Below are 19,339 nucleotides of genomic sequence, written 5' to 3'. Positions count from 1 at the left end.
TCAGGTTTAAACGCTTATTTGAAAATATTTGAAAATCTAAGTTGGAAGCCATCTGTTAAAAAATGTTTGAGGAAACCCAATTATCTTGTGCTTCAGCAAGAAACAAGCCCCTTTCCTTGTTGAAACCATAAAATACCTTTAAGAATAATTCATATGCATTCATTAAGAGGGCAGACCAATTCACCTAGGCCAGGATGTTGTGTGGGGCATTTAATCTACCATCGATAGAACCCTGTCATGCGGGTACATTCTTCCATATTAGCACATACGATCATCAGCAATCAATTACAAAATGGCTGATCATCAAAAATGACTGCAGAACCTCTGATGAAAAGTTCAAAACTTTTTGCCACTGTATTTTGTGCACATCAAACCCTTTTAAGAGTAAAATACTGCGCACTATAACCGCAAATATACGGTACTTATCTGCATGCCACGGTTTATACTTCTTGTGAAATGCTTCCATACTAATGTCCTTTCCAACGCTGATAGTGCTTGGCAGATAGGTTTTTGTGCTCAGTATGAGGTAGAGCTTATGTATCAAAACTCCGGGTTTAATCCTGGTTAGGCCTATAGACTAATAGGCTAACACCTTTAAACCTAGATTTCCCAAATAGAAAAGTCATTTTTTGAACTCTTATAGCTCTATGAACTTCTAAAAGTATTGATGAAATGATCGAGCGCGGGGAAATTATTTGACCTTAAATTGGGGTTCAATTTGCGCGGGATAATTATTTTAGTCCCCATTGAACGATACTGTGCAATTGAGTCCGTCATCAATCATTCATGTGTTCACACTATATGCATTCAATTGCAAGGGACACAGCCCATATTTCGCCCTTATCTGAATACTATCGGCATTGTAATGATATTAGTCCATTGAATCTACTGATCGCTCTTGGTGACGGTAAATAAATAAATACATACACTGTGTCTCGATTAATGAGACATTGTCAATGATCTAGTAATTATCATCACCGGTTAACCGAAACTAGATGTTAATATAGTCAGCATTGTCTTATATACACTGGTAATTGATAATGGCAAAGATTGACTAATTGGGATATTAGGAATAATGGCGTCTAATTCAAAATTGAAGGACCCAAGAGTATGTCGCATCTTTTTCTCCTCGCCGTTTGGTGGCATAGAGGATGAACGAGAGGAATTAACCAGAAAATATTTTCCACAAATCCATCATCTGTGTAATTCACATGGTGTCCAATTTGTACCAGTTGATATGAGATGGGGTATCACTAAGGAAGCAGGAGAAAATGCTCAAGTTATTAATATTTGTTTAAGAGAATTGGATAGATCAGATATGTTTGTTGGATTCTTTGGTCAGGTGAGTTACACTGACAAGGATTCCATTCAGATGACAAGGAACTGAAACAGGTTTCCTAGGATTTACATGTGAACCAGGGCCGTGGGTCTCATATGGGAGGGGAGGGGATATTTTATATGAAGCTTATAGATAATTAATAATATTACTATTTCCATGGTGGTAATTAGATATAATATATACATCTGCCCCGTAGCTCTTATACAATGATTGATTTGTATGGGTGATAATTAGTACATTTTTGGTTATAGGTTAAATCAACTTGTTTTATGATGTATACCTTTTTCCAATTAGCGCTATCCAACAACTCAATCTGGGTCTTAAAAAAGTATTATTTGTATTTTAAGTGGATTCCATATCCTCATCTTGAAACATGTATCATATGGTCCTAAGCCATCAATTTGTAAGCTAACCCAATTCAACTTACTGCCACACACTGCTAAAGCTGTGCTTGAAGCACAAAAAAGATATTTTTGATTATACCTTAAATATACTACAACTCCGAATATATCTTCTGTCATTGCTCATGCATTGCTGCATTGACCATGTCCTCTATAGAATAAAGAGCATATATATTCTATATATTCCATTAATGCCTATTTTACATTTTAGAGGTATGGTTGGCATGGTGATAAAGATGAGTTATTGCAGCAGAATTTTGATAACGCAGTTCCACGATATCCCTGGCTAGAGAAATTCAGAGACAAGAGTGTGACTGAATTAGAGTTTCTTCATGGTCATCTCAATTTACCTGGTACCTTACCAGCATGTATATACTTCAGAGATAAGGTATGTATATAGAAATAAAACTCTTAACTACAGGCCTGTAGCTACAGTGGGGGAAAAGATACTGTGCCAGTGCTTTCAAGAGTCGGCCCGGTGTTGGCTCTCACACGGTCCTTGATAAAAAATCTAACCCTTATGTAAAGGAGCAGTCTATACAACTTTTAATAACAGTATAAAAATATCTATCTGTATGTCTATAAATGATAATATTTTCATGAATTTTAGGAATATGATGATAAAATTAGACAAGAAGGTGAGAAAAATGGTGATAAAAAGATCATATTCAAATATTCTCCTGAAAGTGACCATTCTAGTGCTATGATGGAAGATTTAAAACGGCGTGTCAAAGCTACAGAGAGTAAGGTATATTTATGTATTTAAAAAACAACCATTCAGTAGTGTAAAATTTGAAATTTGAATTTTGCATGCCAATGCTCTACTCAAGTTTACTTGCCTGATAGATATATACATAAAACGAATGCTATGTTGATAATATTATATTAACATTGAGAGGATTGGAAAAACAGACTTTCAGCGATATTTTTCTTTTTCAAAAGAAAGATGTTGATTAAAGTTGTTGACATTGGTATAAAAGTAGATGATTTTCTTATACGATTACTTGGTAATTAAGAGTATGAGATTGATTGAGGTCCATGTTGATGTAATGTAATGTTTCTTTGATTCTATTACAGCTTTTAGACCTTGATCTGAAATATCCAGACCCTTTTAAGGTAGGTATTATTTTTGTTGGGTATGATACATTAATCATAACACAATTTAAGTTGCTGAATGATAGAGTATTTTTATGTCTAAATCAAGTATATTTTATATTTGTCTTCTTTGAAAAATGAGAATTCATTTGATGGACAGCAATATTGATAAAGTATCAGCGAGATTGATATTGATATTGATAGTTTTAGTTGATATACCCCAGGTAGCAGAAATGATGTTTAAATGTGTGTGGAAGCATTTAACAGAGGTTCTACTGGTCGATTCAAATCAGATCAAATTAACTAGACGTCAACAAGAAATAATTGAACATGATGCCTTTTTATCCAGTCATTTATCTGTATATAGTCGAAATTCAGAATATTTTCATCAGCTTAACTCTATAATAGGTAAATTCTCAATTCTAAAACAAAAACAGCATTCTCAGATATTCTTGTTAGTTCTCTTATATTTGATGAATTTTATTAGTGCATAGGAACAATGGTGTTTGGCCAAAGAAAAGGCTGGCCTGGCTGAGCTCCCCATCACCCCAGCATTCAAATTTCTTATTATTTTATTATTAAGAACAATTTTCTTATCAGCCCCCTTGAAAATTCTGTGGCCTTTAGCCTCCTCAGCTTATGATTCATGGATAAGCCACTGCACAGGAATCGGAATCATAAATTCTGCTTAGCTGATATAAAAAAATTTCCTTTTTTTTTATAGCAATTGAATTTTATTTCATTATCAAAATAATGTATTCCCTAATATTCCAGTTTTTGTGAATAAAGAATGTATAAAATCCTGATATATTTAGGTACTAAGAAAAATTTACTAATAACTGGTGAAGCAGGTAGTGGGAAAACAGCTCTATTGTCTAACTGGATTGAAGAGTTAAAACAGAATGAAAATATTGTGCTATTTTATCATTTAGTTGGTTCCACTTCCAGTAGTACCAGTAAGTTATTTTCTTGAATTAAAAATGATCAGTTATACTAAGACTTAATTTTCTAAACAATCCAATGATTATAATAACAGACTTCCCTCTCATAAATTTACCATGAAAATGCCCCAATTCTCTGCAGACTCATAAGAAGTTCAGCTTCTCTACAATGAAATGAATGGAGTTTCACGTCCTACTTTTCTGCACCATGTGGGCTAATGAAGACGGTTAATGCCATGCAGGGTGCAATGAGAGAAATTTTTCCAGAACAGCAGCATTAGCCTGCTCGATTTTCCAACTGTTGAGGGATCTATAATGTGCACCGCCTGTAGCACACTGGGCCTCAGTTTATTGTCCCATCCGAACGACTAGATGCTTTATCCATGTCAGCTCCTCTTACCTGCATCACTGAAACAGTGAGCTTCTTTACAGTGATCACGCCAATGTTTTTTTTATAATATAGAATTAAACTATTTGATATTATCAATTTTGATTATTTTTTAAATTTTCAAAGTTTCTTTTTCTCTTTTTTTAGGACCTTTAAATATCTTGGAAAGAATCCTTCTGGAATTTGAATATGCACTAGGAGAAGAAAAACAGGAATCAGATAATTCTGATCTGAAGAAAAAGGCTGAACCAAACGTACAACAACTTTTGCAGGATATTCAAGTGGCTATGGAAAAACTGAGTGCCAAGGGGAGACAAACAATGATTATTATTGATGGTCTAGAGAAATTAAAACAAGCTAGTAAAATAGAAAAGGTGAGGCTCAAAACTGATAATTCTGAGTAGGTTTTTATGACTATAAATTTTTGTATACTTGGAATATAAAAGAATTGAATGGCAATAGCGATTTGTGTCCAACTGTTCTGCACCTAAATAGACAAATAAAGAAAGAGATGCCATGCAGTGTATAATGATTAATAGATAATAAATTTGACCAGGAATACAACATTTACCCTGTCTTTTAGATTTCAAACTGTCAAGGGATCTTTATTGTGCACCGCCTGATGTATACAGTTTATTGTCCAATCTGAACATTTAGACACTTTCGTTTTGACCACAACCTATATAGCAATGTCATCCACTCATTTAGGACCTCTTGTTTTCCTTCAGACAGAGTGCTGCATTTGTTCTTTTTCCTGATAAATTATGTACATTGCTTACATATATTAATTGTTGTGGTAATCACTGAATTAATCTTTGTCTCATATTTCAGCCCCTGTACTGGTTACCTACCAATATTCCAGATAAGATCAACTTGGTAGTATCCACAGTAGAAAATGACCAGGAAAATATAACTGAGTTGACAGATGAACTTAAATATGATGTCTTAAAAATTGAACCTTTAGATAAAACTACACAGCAAGAAATTTGCACAGCAAGTCAATTTTGATAGTTATATAGTTATCAAAGATAAATGCATAGGACAGAAAAAATGAAACAAACTCAGTGTGTTTGCCATCAGATCCATTCTTAAACTTATTTAGTCCTAATATTTAATATATAATAGTTTTAAGTTTCTGTTTTATGTCTGATATACTAAATATCGTGTGCAAAAAAAAAAGTGCCCATCCTTGACTTTGTTAGTTACCATCTTTGAAATAGTGTGATAACTTTTTTCACTTTTTAGAAATCACTGATGGTACTTGGTAAAGAATTATCCCCAGATCAGTTAAAAAGAGTTATTGATGCTGAACAGACTAAAAATCCTTTATTTCTTAAAATCACCATAGCTGTTAGTATTTTTTCTTTCACTTTGCAATTTGCATGGTTGTCCTCTCAAGTAATGTACATTGTGATATTATATGTTTTTGTCTGTATTCCACATCTGTATTCAACGTTGAGCACTTGGTTTTACCAATGTGTCAGTTATCAGTATATGAACTATTGGCGTAAGTAGGATGCGGTACTTGTCGAGTATGACACAATCTTTGTAAATTAGGTAAGGTACAGTGTAGTATTTGGGTATTGTTTAAAACAAGCAAAAGAAGCCACCGTTGCATTGCTTAAGTAAACATTATCTGTTTTAATTATATTCCAGGAAATTGTGGTGTTTGGATATTTTCGACTGCTTGATAAGAAAATAGATTCATTGATAAATTGTGAAAGGTAAGGAGAAATGTCTTTATTTGTGACTAGAATATAAATATATATATAATGTATATAGAAATTTATATTTTGTGAAATGCTTTTGTTTGTAATTGATGGTACTAAAACATATGAATGATATACATGTATTTTGATAGTGTTGAAGAGTTATGTGAAAGTTTTTTAAAAAGATTAGAGGAAGATTATAATGATGAAAATTATAAGGAGGGAGATCTTGTCAAAAAGGTAAGATTTTTCTTGGGATTTGTCTTAGTAGGTTTACCTCTCTGTCTTGCCATTGTTTTGACTGCCTTCATTAGCCCATTCTGTTGCAGAAAAGTAAAGGGAAAGACTTCATTTATTTGTAATAACTTAGATTACTTTTATCAGCTTAATCGTTAAATATTTTGCAGGTACTAACAGCCATATCAGTATCTAAAGAAGGTATATATGAAACTGAATTAAAAGAAATATTCCACATTCCTGACTCTATTTGGTCACCATTATATTTTGCTATAGAGAAATATGTTGTAAAACATTCAGGTTTATTAAAGTAAGCACTGCTTGTATTATTTGATGTTTTAGATTTAAGATTTAAGTGTTTTATGACGTAACTATCGCAAAATCTTCATATTTTATAGAATTCTCTTTGCGATTGTGATGTCATAAACTGCTTAGTTTGCAGGAATTGCAGGAACCACAGCCTTCTAATTGAAATGGTGCAAATCAATAGTGTTCCTAATACAAATAAAACGTTTTTAAGAAATCCTGTACAATATTTCAATATATACAAATAGTTAAAATTTGATGATTCTCAGGTCAATTTATGGTTTAATTTCTAATTTAGATTTGGTTTTACAGAGTTAGAAAAAGCTGTTGAGAAACATTTTGATTCAAGTTCTGAAGACAGGTAAGTTTCTTTTTGTATCTTAAACCTTTATAGCCCTACATCGTACCTGAACTGTTGTCAATCTTCTTTTATCCATGAAATTTCAGAAATAGTTATTTATGAAGACATATGTGGGAAAACTGACTTATGTAAAACAATTTACTGGTATCTTATTTTACAGAAAACAGATAATAAAGCAGATGATTGACTATTATGAAAATAAGAGAAAAGTAAGTGTACTCCTCTACTGGTGGATTGTATTTTATATTTAAATATTAAAGATTATATAAGCAGTTAATTATAAATCCTAGGTTTTCAAACTGTGGTACACATGATACGAATGAAGTATTGTCAGTGAGTTATAAGGGTTGAAAGCTGATATTGGGTTGACTCTTAGCAGCACAGGCCATGGAATCAGAATTTTTCTTACCGTGAGGAGGATTAGATCCAAGTGCATCTTATGTCACTAGCAATCCTCACTGTCACTAGCAATCCTCACTGTCACTAACAATCCTCACTGTCACTAACAATCAGACTCTCTACAGCTATTCCACTGACGCAATAAGGTTTATTATACATTAGTCTTCTACTATTTTTCCAGACATTCAACTTTAAGATTAATTCCACCCACCCTGATGTTAAGAGAGTTAGTCTTGAACTTCCATTCCTTCAACAGAGAGTAGGTGATACACAGGGCCTTGTCAGAACAGTTACTGATATTACTGTCTTCAATTTCTTATACCAGTAAGTTAAATTCTTTAAATTGTTAATGGATTTGGAAATAAGCTGTTGGAGCTAAATTGATTCCTTCATTGATAGTGCCTGTATTGAGTCCACAGTTCTGGGCTACCTTCTCTAGTTGTTTTCAGTTGTGTCCCAAATTCTTACTTTTAGCCTCAAGTTCCCTTCGCCTGGTGTTTCTTTGTCATCCTCAGTGTATGGCCAATCTATCCCTACCTCTGCGCTGAAGCTCATTCCATCTTATACATTGTCTTCACATTCCATGTTCCAGGTGTAGTTGCTCAAATGATTAGATGGAAATTTGATGTCATTGACTAATATAACCTGCTTGAGAAGTTCTCATTTGGTCAGTGGCAAATGAATTTCCTAATTAAAGGTAATGTAGCTGTGTTAATGTTTCATTTCTCTTATTCAGTGAGAATAAATATGAGTTAATAGAACTGTGGACAACCAGTGAACATCCACTGTCTAAAATAGTAGATAATTACCTGTTAAACTTTGACCTACGTGTAGCTGATATTTACCTTCAAAGACAAGAAACTCCCAATGTCAAGTATAAACAACCACCAGGAGTATTTGTGAGTATGAAGAGATAGATTTTCCTTATTCTTGCCTAGTTCAGCAGAAACCTTGATTGCACCAAGCAGAGGCTGATCTCCGCCATCCTCACTGATATGGGTGACGTAATTTTTTCACCTTTCCCTGCTTTTTTTTTTTAAATCGATTATTTATGAGTATGAATAGATGAATCTCATCATAAGAAGTGCCAAAGGTAATGATGACAAGCACAATTCTATATCATGAAAAATTGAAAAATATTTAGTGTGAGTTATTGCCCTTGTTGTTGAAAAAGCTTTCAATTTTTAGCTCATAAACACTAATAGGCCCAATTCTTGCCAAATATTTTTATTCAAAATCAGTGCTGCTAGTGGGCGTATATTGCCATGCCTGGCAAGCTATCTTGTAAATTGTTGATACTTTCAAAACAGTTGTGCATAATACTTTTTAATTTACAATATTCATTATATGCTATGATGTATTTCAGGCCAGTAATTTTCTGGATGATTTAAGAATAGCTATCAGTATGGTTCAACAACCTTTACAAGGCATAAGATTAACAACCAAAAAGATACAGATATTGGTAAGTACATGGAGTAACAAAATGTAGATAGAGATAATGGATATGCGTGAGAACTTTAGCTCCGGTTTTAATGCTGAAGTGAAACAGATAGCTGTAATTGATATCTATGAGCCGGTAAAGCGATTCAATCTATTCTATTTTGTAATTTGTAGGAGAACAGTGAGGGGTATATGAATGAGAAGGATAGACAAGCAGCTCTAGTTAGATCTCAGTATTTTCTAGCTACACAGTATGTTGAATTGGAGGACTATGAAACAGCTGAGTCCATTCATCATAAAATCATACAACAGTTAGAAAAGTTAGTTTCAAATTGCTGATTTTCGACTGGAATTTTCATGAATCCGTCAAGACATTTATGGATATTCTGCAATCTTCTCACCTGATATCGCAATACAGTCGAGAGGTAGTGGGAGTTGTACGAAGAAGGGAAAGAACCTATTCCTCAACTGTATTGTGGTACTGGGTAGGACACAGGGACATCGCAGAATAACCAAAATATTGTAAAGGATTCATTAATGGTTCAGCTTTGTATCAATACCAAAAAATTTTATTACCAATTTTGTTATGGTGAAATTTCTCAAAAGCTAGCAATCCAAAAATGGATCGGAGGAAATGCCATAAAATGTGACCTTTTGGCCCTCAATGTGACGATATTACATCTGTATATCACTTCCGTTAAAGGGGTAGGAAAAGATTTGTCCGGCTAAATTCAACCATTCTTTACAACCATAGCAAGATTGAGCTATTGTTTGTATTCAGTAATTTCTATGTAAAATTTCTAGATTGCGAGAAGAAGATAATATTATAGATGATAGTTTGATAGTGTTAGCTATGTCATACAATGATATGGGAGTTATTCTCATCAATAAAATGCAATACGAAAAGGTGAGATTTTGATATTAGATGAAGTATCAAAATAAATGTTGTACCATATTTGTTACCTTAATTATACCAGAATCCTTATTTCAAGATAACAAAACGAAATGCCAATAATATAAAATGATAATTTTAGACTGTTGATGTTTGATTTAAAAAAATCATCTCACATACTACTGGGTTGGATAGGGGAGTGGGGGTTAAATTTTGAATATACAGATGTAAGAAGTTTTATGCTTTTTGCATTAAAGAAAATTCATGTTCTTTTATATCTTATGTTTTATTATATGTTATCACAATATTTTTAAATTTACTGTTTATCATATTACCATTTTAATGTATTTTAGGCTAGAGAATATTTCTATAAAAGTTTAGAAATAGAAGAAAAGATAGCAGTGCCTCAGGAGGTGGCAGAATGCTGGATGAATATTGGAACATGTGAATTACATTTAAAAGATCCTGAAAAAGCTTTAGAATTCTTTTTTAAAACAATGAAGGTAATTAAAATATTCACTAAATTTAAAAGATTGTCAATAGATAGTCAGGATATGCCCACTTCTGCAGCGGGTGGGTGAAACAAGAAACAAAGTTTCATGTACATAGATTGAAAACAAAAGGACCTTTCATATTTTCATTTTTAGAGATTACATCTGAAGGATGGCCTTGCGAAGCAAGGTGACATACGCCCAACAGCAACTTTGATTGCAAGTACAAATCATTGTTTGTAGTCTGTAGAGTGGGCATGACCTAATTTCTTGTTCCTTTCTTATTAGACATATGAGGAGATATTTTTTGGCGAGTTGAACCATTCACTTGGAGCTTTAATGACTAATATTGGGCTAGCCTACAGACGGCTGAATAATATTGAAGAGGCTGAAAAATATTACTTAAGGTAAGTTAACAAGCTATGTATATTATGATTAATAGATTAATACTTCACTCTCAGTGATATGGACTACAATGGCAATAAGGCAATACCTTTCAAAATCAACAATCGTTTTCTTGCCCATTGGTTTGCAATTGAATGCAGAAGCTTTTTAGTGCCCTTTTTTGTCACATGTGATTAAAGAAATAGATGTAGAAAGACAGGAGAAAGATCAAGTCATAACATTTTTTGTTATTTTATTTATACTGGGCTCTTTATTTCACGATGACAAAAGAAATACCAATCATTTATTTCACCTGTTGAGCGCAACTGAGCAAAAATCATATGGGTAAACACAATCCCTTATAAAGTTATAGACCCTAGATGATCTGATGATTTTTGTTTTTAGGCTAAAGAATATTATATTATTATTATGGGTGCGCAATTCAGATGTCTTGATTTTTTACACTAATATCTTGTGACCTTGGCCAGTGCTTCAGTACGAGAGTATCTTCTATAAGATTTTTTTTTATCTTTCTCTCTTTTCAGATCATTAAAGATTAAAGCCAATGCTTTAGGCTGGTACAATCCTGATGTTGCTTTTGTATACATGAACTTATCAGTTATTGAACAGCTTCGCAAAAACTTTGCCAAATCATTAGAATATATTGAGAAAGCTGAAGAAATTTTCAAGGTTAGTAGTGTGGAAGCTCTGTTGTGTGCTGAATTTTCTGTCAATAAATAATAGCATTAGGTCAGTTTATATTTTGCTGATGATTTTATTTGCATTTTTCGCCTTCGAATAAATAAAACTCGTCAATCATACACTTAAAATGGTTTCAATATTTCAGAGAAGAAAAGCTAATTTACGTCAAAATCTTAATTATCGTAAAATTGTTGAGAATCGATTATATTACCTTGCCTGTCTGGAGAGATTTGAAGAAGCAGATGAAGATTATCAACATATCTGTAAGTTATACAAGTAAACAGATAGAGTCAGCTACATTTTCAACCGTATTCAACAGCAAGCTGCTTTGTTTCTTGGAGAGGCCCTCTGTGCCACAGGCTTTGCACCTTAAATATCTCAGATATATCTTAAATAAACAGTTAGATATCAAAAAGGAAAAAACAAATTTCATTACACATTGCATGGAATAACACATCCTCTTTAGCCCAAACCGGAGCAGAAACATAGAACAGAACATAACATTCCTTTTCATTTCATTTTGGTTCATTTAAAAAACCTATTTCTTGACTTGAATTAAATCTTTTTGACTGACCATATGGGTATCATACTCATTATGCAACAAATTATAAAAAAATGTTTATTACAACACCTTAATTTCAAATATTTGAATAGTTTATGAAACATTAAACCTTGAATTAGTGATTTTGTTACCAATTATCTCCCTTTGACCACATGTGGACTCACTCCACTAATTCATTTGCCATCTCTTCCCATGTTAAAACACGAAATTCAACCTTCTATAACTTTTTCCAGAAATCTCGTTGAAAGCTTTCCAACATGTCGAATGAAAGCCTGACCAATTCTCAATGTCTCCTAAAAAATTCATTATATGATGACCATGAAAATTTTGAGCTAATAAAATTGAAAGTAGACTACTACCGGTTATACTCATCCGCTAGAGTTTGGCACTTCACAAAACGACTATTTTTAGAATTAGCCTTCCACCTTTAAGTCTCTCATCATCTCACCAAATCTGAAAGATAATGCAATTTCAGACATCAAATTCCAAATCTAGACCAAATTTTACCCAAAAATAGGCAGGCAAAAACCCCAAAAGGGAGAGAGAAAGAAGATTTCTAAAAATAGCCTGGACTACATTCCTATACAATCATTTGCATAAAATGTTTTAGTGGAGTGAGTCCATGTCATGATTTTGTTTCTCCTTCTAGTGAATATACTAATAGGGGAAAACCAAATGGAATATTGTTTAAAAGGTCTACATAATGAAATGTTAAAGTATTATATACGATCAGAGCAGTATGATAAGGCTGAGAAGACTGCAATAGCTATATTAGATCAGTCCGATTTAATAGCCTATGACTTCATATACCTTAATCATCTGGATGGTTTAAAACCATTTGAAGAAAGACCTGTGAGAGAGTATAAATATTCTATGGAAAAAGCTTTTGATTTGTAAGCTATTTAAATTGTTGTACAGACTGTGAATCCTTTGTTTAATATTGGATACAAAGTTAACAATTTCATTAGTCAAGAGGCTATAATGAGTAGATCAATTTTGTCATTTGTTCACATATTTGATATTTCAAGTTCAAAATAAAACCTTTCCTGATTAGGCATTATAAGAACAAATTGCATCTGTCAATCCTAAACAGTCCCGACATTAGTGAGAATGAATATCACAAGGAAAAAACCTGCAATGACCTTTTCAAACTGCAATTCAGAATTTTAATGCCACAAAACCATCAAATTAATTAAGAACATCTGAAATGAGTCCAAGCTATGGAAAGTTCATATGATGTAATTCTTTTTTCAGATGGCCATCAGATGGTGATGTATCGAGAAGATTAGCAATAAGTAATTATATACCCAATAATAACCTTGACAAGCTATTAAAACATCTGGAGAAAACTGATAACAATATAGAAGGTTTGGCAGACAATACCTATGGTTACGCAGCTGAGTGGTGCCATCAAGCTGATAATGAAAATTTAGCTCTGAGTGTTCTCAAAAAAGGTCATGAAATATACCCTGATTCAATGGTAAGTAGGATTTAATTTATTTTTGTTCTCAAAATTTTATGATGACAGATTTTGTATCTTCAGCAACATCATTTTTTGGCATTTTTGTTATTCATCTGATGTCAAAAAGGCATTATTGATAGAAAAAAAGGGTGCATTCAGTTAAGTAAAGATTCAAATTGTTTTTTTCAGTCAATTATAGACAAGATAGTCAATATATTACGTGAAAGAAAAGATTATGCTCAGTTATTAGATATTTTAAAACCAGTAACAGAACGGCATGATAATTCATCCATAAACTTCCTGGCTGCGTACTCTGCAATAATGAGGGCTGAGTTTGATTTAGCCAGAGATTTGTTGACTAAAATTGTGAGTAAAACTGAAGAGGATCCCATGTATGAAAAGGTAATTACTTTAATTTCACGACAATGGTTAAAGGATATGGATTTTAAGGCACAAATTTTTTATGCAAGATTTAAACACTATAATTGATTTGCTTAGCTTCGGAGTTTCTGGAAGCTGAAGTGACTGAATGGTGAGATGGATAGTATATCTATCCCTTAAAGCTATTTTTATGACAAATAATAGATTTCTACTTTCTTTATTGCAAATGTTGATGTTGTATGTCAACAGGATTCTTATGAAAAAATCTATGTCTACTGTCTTGAAACAATATAATGTTGATAAACCTGGTAGCAGAGTGGCATAAGGCTCTTATTATGTAAGACAGATTGAAATTTCTATAGAAATCTAAGCATACGGAAAAATCTGAAATTGAAAGAATTGTATGTGCTCTCTTTTTGTGTTTTATCCAGGCCAGTAATTTACTCAAATCTGTTGATCAATTTGAAGAAGAGACAAAGAAACATAATGAAGAAAAAGAAAAGGCAGACAGTTGAGATATTATCAATTTGTTAGGCTTTTGTTATCAAGCAATGCTTTAGTTTAAATTTTAATTTTGTGTATAGATGTATACAAGAATGTACATGGTTTTGAAATTCATTCCCCTGCGATAATCATCAAAATTTTAAGCAAATATTTCTATATTAAATGTTACAAGTAGGTACCAGAGCATTCTCCAGTGATATTCATTCATATTTTTATCAATACTATTGCAAGCTTCACACTCATTGAATTTAATGAAGAAATCTCATAATATTAATGTACCAATATAATATCATTGCAGGACATGAAGAGTTTTGACATTTGTTATAAATCTGTCATAATAGTTCTACCTCAATTTATGCTATAATTTTCTTTATGTTATCGAATGTTTCTCCCTCTCAATAGCTGTTTCTGTGATATTTGACATATATATATATATGTAACATTCTTTGAAAAAAAATCTCATTCATATCATTTATTCCATTTCATTTTTTATTTATATGCCTTCAACTAAAAGAAGCATGCCGTGCAAGCAGATTCATAGGGTTTTATCTGCAAAATAACAATATGTCTGTCTTAAATTCAATATTTGTTATTCCTTGTTAAAGCTATTTACTTGTTAGATTATATATGCATCTTAACAAGGTGTCAATTTTATGTGTCGTAGATACCTTTTATTTTATGTAACCTTGATTCTGTATGTAACTTGTTTATTGCCTTTTAGAGGATGTTATTTACATTATTTATTGAAACTTTATATTTATAAAGAAATCCCTCTAATGATATAAATAAATTCAAATGCTCTATCTCAATTGCATTCATAGACTCCTCAATGAGATCTTTTATAGAACATTTTAACATTTTCACTGTCCATTGATAGCTCATTCTAGATTGTCAAATTCCGATTATATTATTTTTGTTAATGAGTGGACCCGGTAAATGATGTCTTTTGTAGACAAGTTCTCCAACAAAATTGTTGAACAGTTGACTTGTATTCGTTGTAGATATTACAAAAGGTTAACCATGTACATCTTGGCAATTGAATACATCAGACAAAGGACATGTTCACATAGCCGCTAAGTACACATAAAAAGAACTTCAGTTAACTTAAATATGAAATATTTTTCTTTTATCAAATTGTAACAAATTATGAGGTGAATAACAACAATGAGGAATATATACTATGATAATATGCACAATAAACATAAAACAGATTAATCAGCTTTCAAGGTATACATACAACATAACCTGTATGTATTAAATTTATCTCAGTTCTCTTGCACATCCCCTTTCTAAACAAATCCGAAGTTAAAAATCCATTCAGCTCTCGATATCCTAACCTTATGCATTGTCAGTCGTTTCCCCATCCAATTAAAAACGGGACTTAAGTATTTAATGGTCTGTATTTCCAATGATACTGAAAGAAAGCATTATTAACATGAAGGTGGCTAACAGCTTGTCAAACCCAGGCATGAAGGTGATTCAGATGGAATTATCCCTGCCAACCATCTAAACTCAAAAACTCCACAGCCCAGGGTCTGTTTCTGTTGTTCAAGCCATCATCAATCATTCATCTGCCTAAAAAAAGAACAAATTCAGGGTGAAAACATTTTCAACACATTAAACTAAAGAATCTCATCATAAACAATAATAAGCAAAATGGTTTGCGATACTCTCAGGGTTACTTTGTAAGCTTCGTCATTGTCATAAAAATTTATTCAACCTGATGAAAATAAAATGCATGAAATAATTATTATTCAAAGAATAATCACGGTCTTCAAGATGGATGGAATGCAGGAACATGAACGACACGGTATACATGTAAGATGGAATGCAGGAACATGAACGACACAAGTATACATGTAAGTTCACAAGATTATGATAACTAATTGAATTAAAATTTGTGTAGTTGTGGCTCAGCATAGGCCTATAGCCTAACTTTTATAACAAATAAAATATAAGACATGTTATTTCAAACATTTCTTCAACCAGATCCACATTTAATTTGTCTGTTATGTGATTTTAAATTTGAGAAAAAGTTTTCTAATCCTAATACATCATCTACTGATATGGAATCATTTTCAGTTCGTTTTTTCATTTCACTTTCATAGTCACTATCACAGTTCGATTTATTAGATGTGTGGTCGACATTATTATTATTTAGGTCTCTTAATTGGGTCACATGCGATTGAACTTTCGGAACATTCAATTTCACAAATTTTTTCTTCATTATTTTCTTATTCTCGATTGTTCTCAAACGGATCAGATCATTCCGTAACCTTTTAATAGTACAATTCAATAAAACATTGACTCTAAATTTCCCAACTTCTTTGTAATTTGTTTTGTTTAGTTTCTTTCCTTCTACCTCCTGTATCAGTTTTACCAAAGTCGAAACATTTTGTGATCGGACACCCATCGAAACGAAACTAGGCTCGTAATTTCAAAATTAACTTCTAAACTGAAAACTCTAAAAAACCAAATTACCTCTTCAACAAACACTGAATACGAATTGTCCAACAAAGTCAAAGATGATTTCAATAAATTGTCAATGAATTGGCCTGTTCCGAATCTAGTTTCTGAAAATTTAAGTGTGAAACGGAATTTTCGATGACACACGGGAAACTACGTCATCGATGACGCTACTCACTCATCGCCCACGCGCTCTAAACAATGTATTCATACACCAAAGTCATAAGGAAAAGGAGTCCTATTGTATTTTTTAAGTTGATAAGTTGACATTTTTAATAAGCGGCTGATCTGTTTCATTTTATAAAAAGAAGCTGTGGATTGGAAATTCCAAATAACCCTTATATCGATTTTATGTTTACTCTTTAAACAAAAATCGACTCGCCATCACACTCTCCTCAATCAATCTCAATGAAAAGGACCCAATTATAAATGTTTTCCAACAAAATAACTTCAGTATGGGCGGATGTTGTATTTTAAGTTGTTAACAGGGGAATAAAATTTACATTAATTTCCTTAGAAAATTTTTGGTATTATTTGTAATTTTGCTGCTGATTTGTTTTGATACTAAATTTAGACGAACTATTTTATTACTAAACCAGTTATAACCAGTTCAAACAAGAGAATTAAATAGTACTCGATCATCAAGGCCGTTTCAATATGAAAATGTTGAATTCATGAGCGTCTGGAAGGCGAAAGCTTTTCGAGAAAAATCTGATGCATTTATTCATATTCTTACGCAAATAGCTCGTTCTTATATCAAAGTTTTAAACAATTCTCAACAATTTCTTAACAGAAAATAAAGTTTATCATAACTATAAACTAGTTAAAAAGGCCTAAAATCATAGTTACTCACAAATTTTTATTCACGTGATTGCGATTGGCGGTGTGATATGTAAGTGATTAGGTCTAGCCTATTTCTACCCACGCAATGCAGACATCTGACATTCCGCAGATCGAAGCTCGTTGTGAGAACGCGTGGTGTAGGAAATACCTTTCTTGTAAATTGTTGATGGACGCCATTTTGTCAATTTGTGTTAACAATGACGACTGTGAAGGAGACTGAATCTGACGCTCAAGTGACATTCGAAGACCAACAAAAAATTAACAAATTCGCCCGTCACAATGCAAGGCTTCAAGACATTAAGGACGAACTTGCTGAAAAAAGAAAGGAAGTGCAAAATTTAGAAGACGCTGCTGACGAATTATTAATGGTGGACGATTCTGATTTTGTGCCATATCAAATCGGTGAAGTGTTTGTTAGTTCTTCGGTGACAGACGCTACAAGCCTTCTAGAGAGAGGCAAAGAAAGGGCGTTAGATGAAATAAAAGAACTAGAAGAACGTGGTGGATCTCATAAACAAATCTTGTCTGATCTCAAAGTTCAACTTTACGCCAAGTTTGGTAACAATATAAATCTAGAGGCTGAAGATGACTCTTAGTCTTAGTGAAGTCTTTTTTTTTAAGAGACAATCGACAAACTCATCAAGGCTAAGCCATTTTCATTAATTTATTTCATTTCGAAGTGCTATTTTGTAAACATATTCATATAAAAAGATCATTTTTGTACTCTTTCTGTGTTTTATGATTAATATATCAATTATCATTTTAGGTTTTCTTTACTTTTGCTGTTAGTGTTATCTTCCAATTCAATTGTAATTCCCAATTCCATTTTAAACCAAGTTGTTGATTTCAGATTATATTCAGGAATATAACATTTTAAAAGAGATAGTGGTTATGAATGGGTTATAGAATACATTTTTGAATTGGTACATATGATGGCAAAAATAAAGTTGATCAACTAAAAATGAATGTATGGGTGATCCAGAGAGAATTTCCCTGACGTCCAAGATAACTGGATATCCATAGTCATGGAAGTGTAACAATGAAGTGATTTAGAAATATGGTTTTTTAAGTTTAAATAAAATGAAAATCATGGTCAAGGGGTGAACTGCTCTACATATCCATATCTAGCCTATATAATTACTGGTTTGGTTCTTTTTCTCATTTCATTTTCGTTATTTTAAATCTTAAATACCAATTATCAAAATTAACTTTTTATTCCTTCAAGCCTCCCTTTTGGTTAGAAGTTCTTTTAACTTATCTCAATTTCTTTTCAATTTAGTACTCAAGCCAAGATTGTTAATTTTCGCTGGAACATATTCAGAGAATGAAATAATTTATGGATATGTAAAAGGTCCTGAAAATACATGAAGGTCTTCTGACAACACTTTCTCTGGAAGGTTGAAATGAAAGAGTAATGCTGTTTTGAGTTGAAGAAAATTAATCTTGACAGTGGTTTGACTTTCTTTTTTCTTTTCGGAGTTCTTAAACATATTTTTTTTAGTGAACAATTTAAATAAAGACTGGAACATCCTTACATAACAAAACTTAACTTGTAAGAAAAGACCATATGAAATGTGTGGAATTAATAACTTCAATTTTCTACTGTATAGTTTACTGATATACTAGGGTCTGCCCTAAGATAGATCAAAGAAGCCAATCTGGCAGCTTCAACTTTCATACATATCTACCATTCCTGTTATTGAATTAGACCTGGATGAACCTAACATAAAACCTCGGTTTGACTTACGTTTTCTCATTTATCTTTTGGATTAAACCTAAATACATATGAATGTAGGCCTTCTTATTAAGAATAATATATAATGAAAACAACTTGGCAAGACTGTTAAAATATGTAATTGTTTAATATTGTTGTTTTCTCTTAGTTTTGAAAGGCAATGGTGAGCTAGATTTTAATCCTGACAGTTGATCGGAAATTTTCTATCTTCACAAGATCTTAATGAATGAAATGGTTGAATATGAGTTCAAGGTGACTCTCCTTCACTAACATCAACAAGTGTGGTTCCGCATCTTGTTGC

At 32.4% G+C, this 19,339-nt stretch overlaps 2 protein-coding genes across 2 annotated transcripts; both read left to right on the top strand.

Moving 5' to 3' along the window:
• Nucleotides 1–1,075: 1,075 nt before the first annotated feature.
• Nucleotides 1,076–14,005, top strand: LOTGIDRAFT_166228 (hypothetical protein; the record flags this gene model as incomplete). The annotated part of the gene is made up of 26 exons (XM_009063298.1): nt 1,076–1,342; nt 1,952–2,128; nt 2,351–2,488; nt 2,818–2,856; nt 3,060–3,243; nt 3,651–3,791; nt 4,312–4,538; nt 5,410–5,514; nt 5,821–5,888; nt 6,026–6,113; nt 6,281–6,420; nt 6,715–6,777; nt 6,938–6,986; nt 7,358–7,500; nt 7,913–8,075; nt 8,543–8,638; nt 8,791–8,936; nt 9,421–9,523; nt 9,862–10,011; nt 10,288–10,406; nt 10,929–11,073; nt 11,231–11,348; nt 12,297–12,540; nt 12,902–13,127; nt 13,299–13,511; nt 13,922–14,005. The coding sequence occupies 26 exons, from the start codon at nt 1,076–1,078 to the stop codon at nt 14,003–14,005; spliced, it is 3,636 nt and encodes a 1,211-aa protein (XP_009061546.1).
• A 3,385-nt stretch (nt 14,006–17,390) lies between these two features.
• Nucleotides 17,391–18,395, top strand: LOTGIDRAFT_219822 (hypothetical protein). The gene has a single exon (XM_009063297.1). The coding sequence runs from the start codon at nt 17,501–17,503 to the stop codon at nt 17,897–17,899; it is 399 nt and encodes a 132-aa protein (XP_009061545.1). The 5' UTR covers nt 17,391–17,500; the 3' UTR covers nt 17,900–18,395.
• Nucleotides 18,396–19,339: the final 944 nt, after the last annotated feature.

This window comes from Lottia gigantea (genome assembly GCF_000327385.1).
Source record: "Lottia gigantea unplaced genomic scaffold LOTGIsca_57, whole genome shotgun sequence".
Classification (NCBI taxonomy): domain Eukaryota; kingdom Metazoa; phylum Mollusca; class Gastropoda; family Lottiidae; genus Lottia; species Lottia gigantea.
This window is presented reverse-complemented; position numbering and strand designations above follow the sequence as displayed.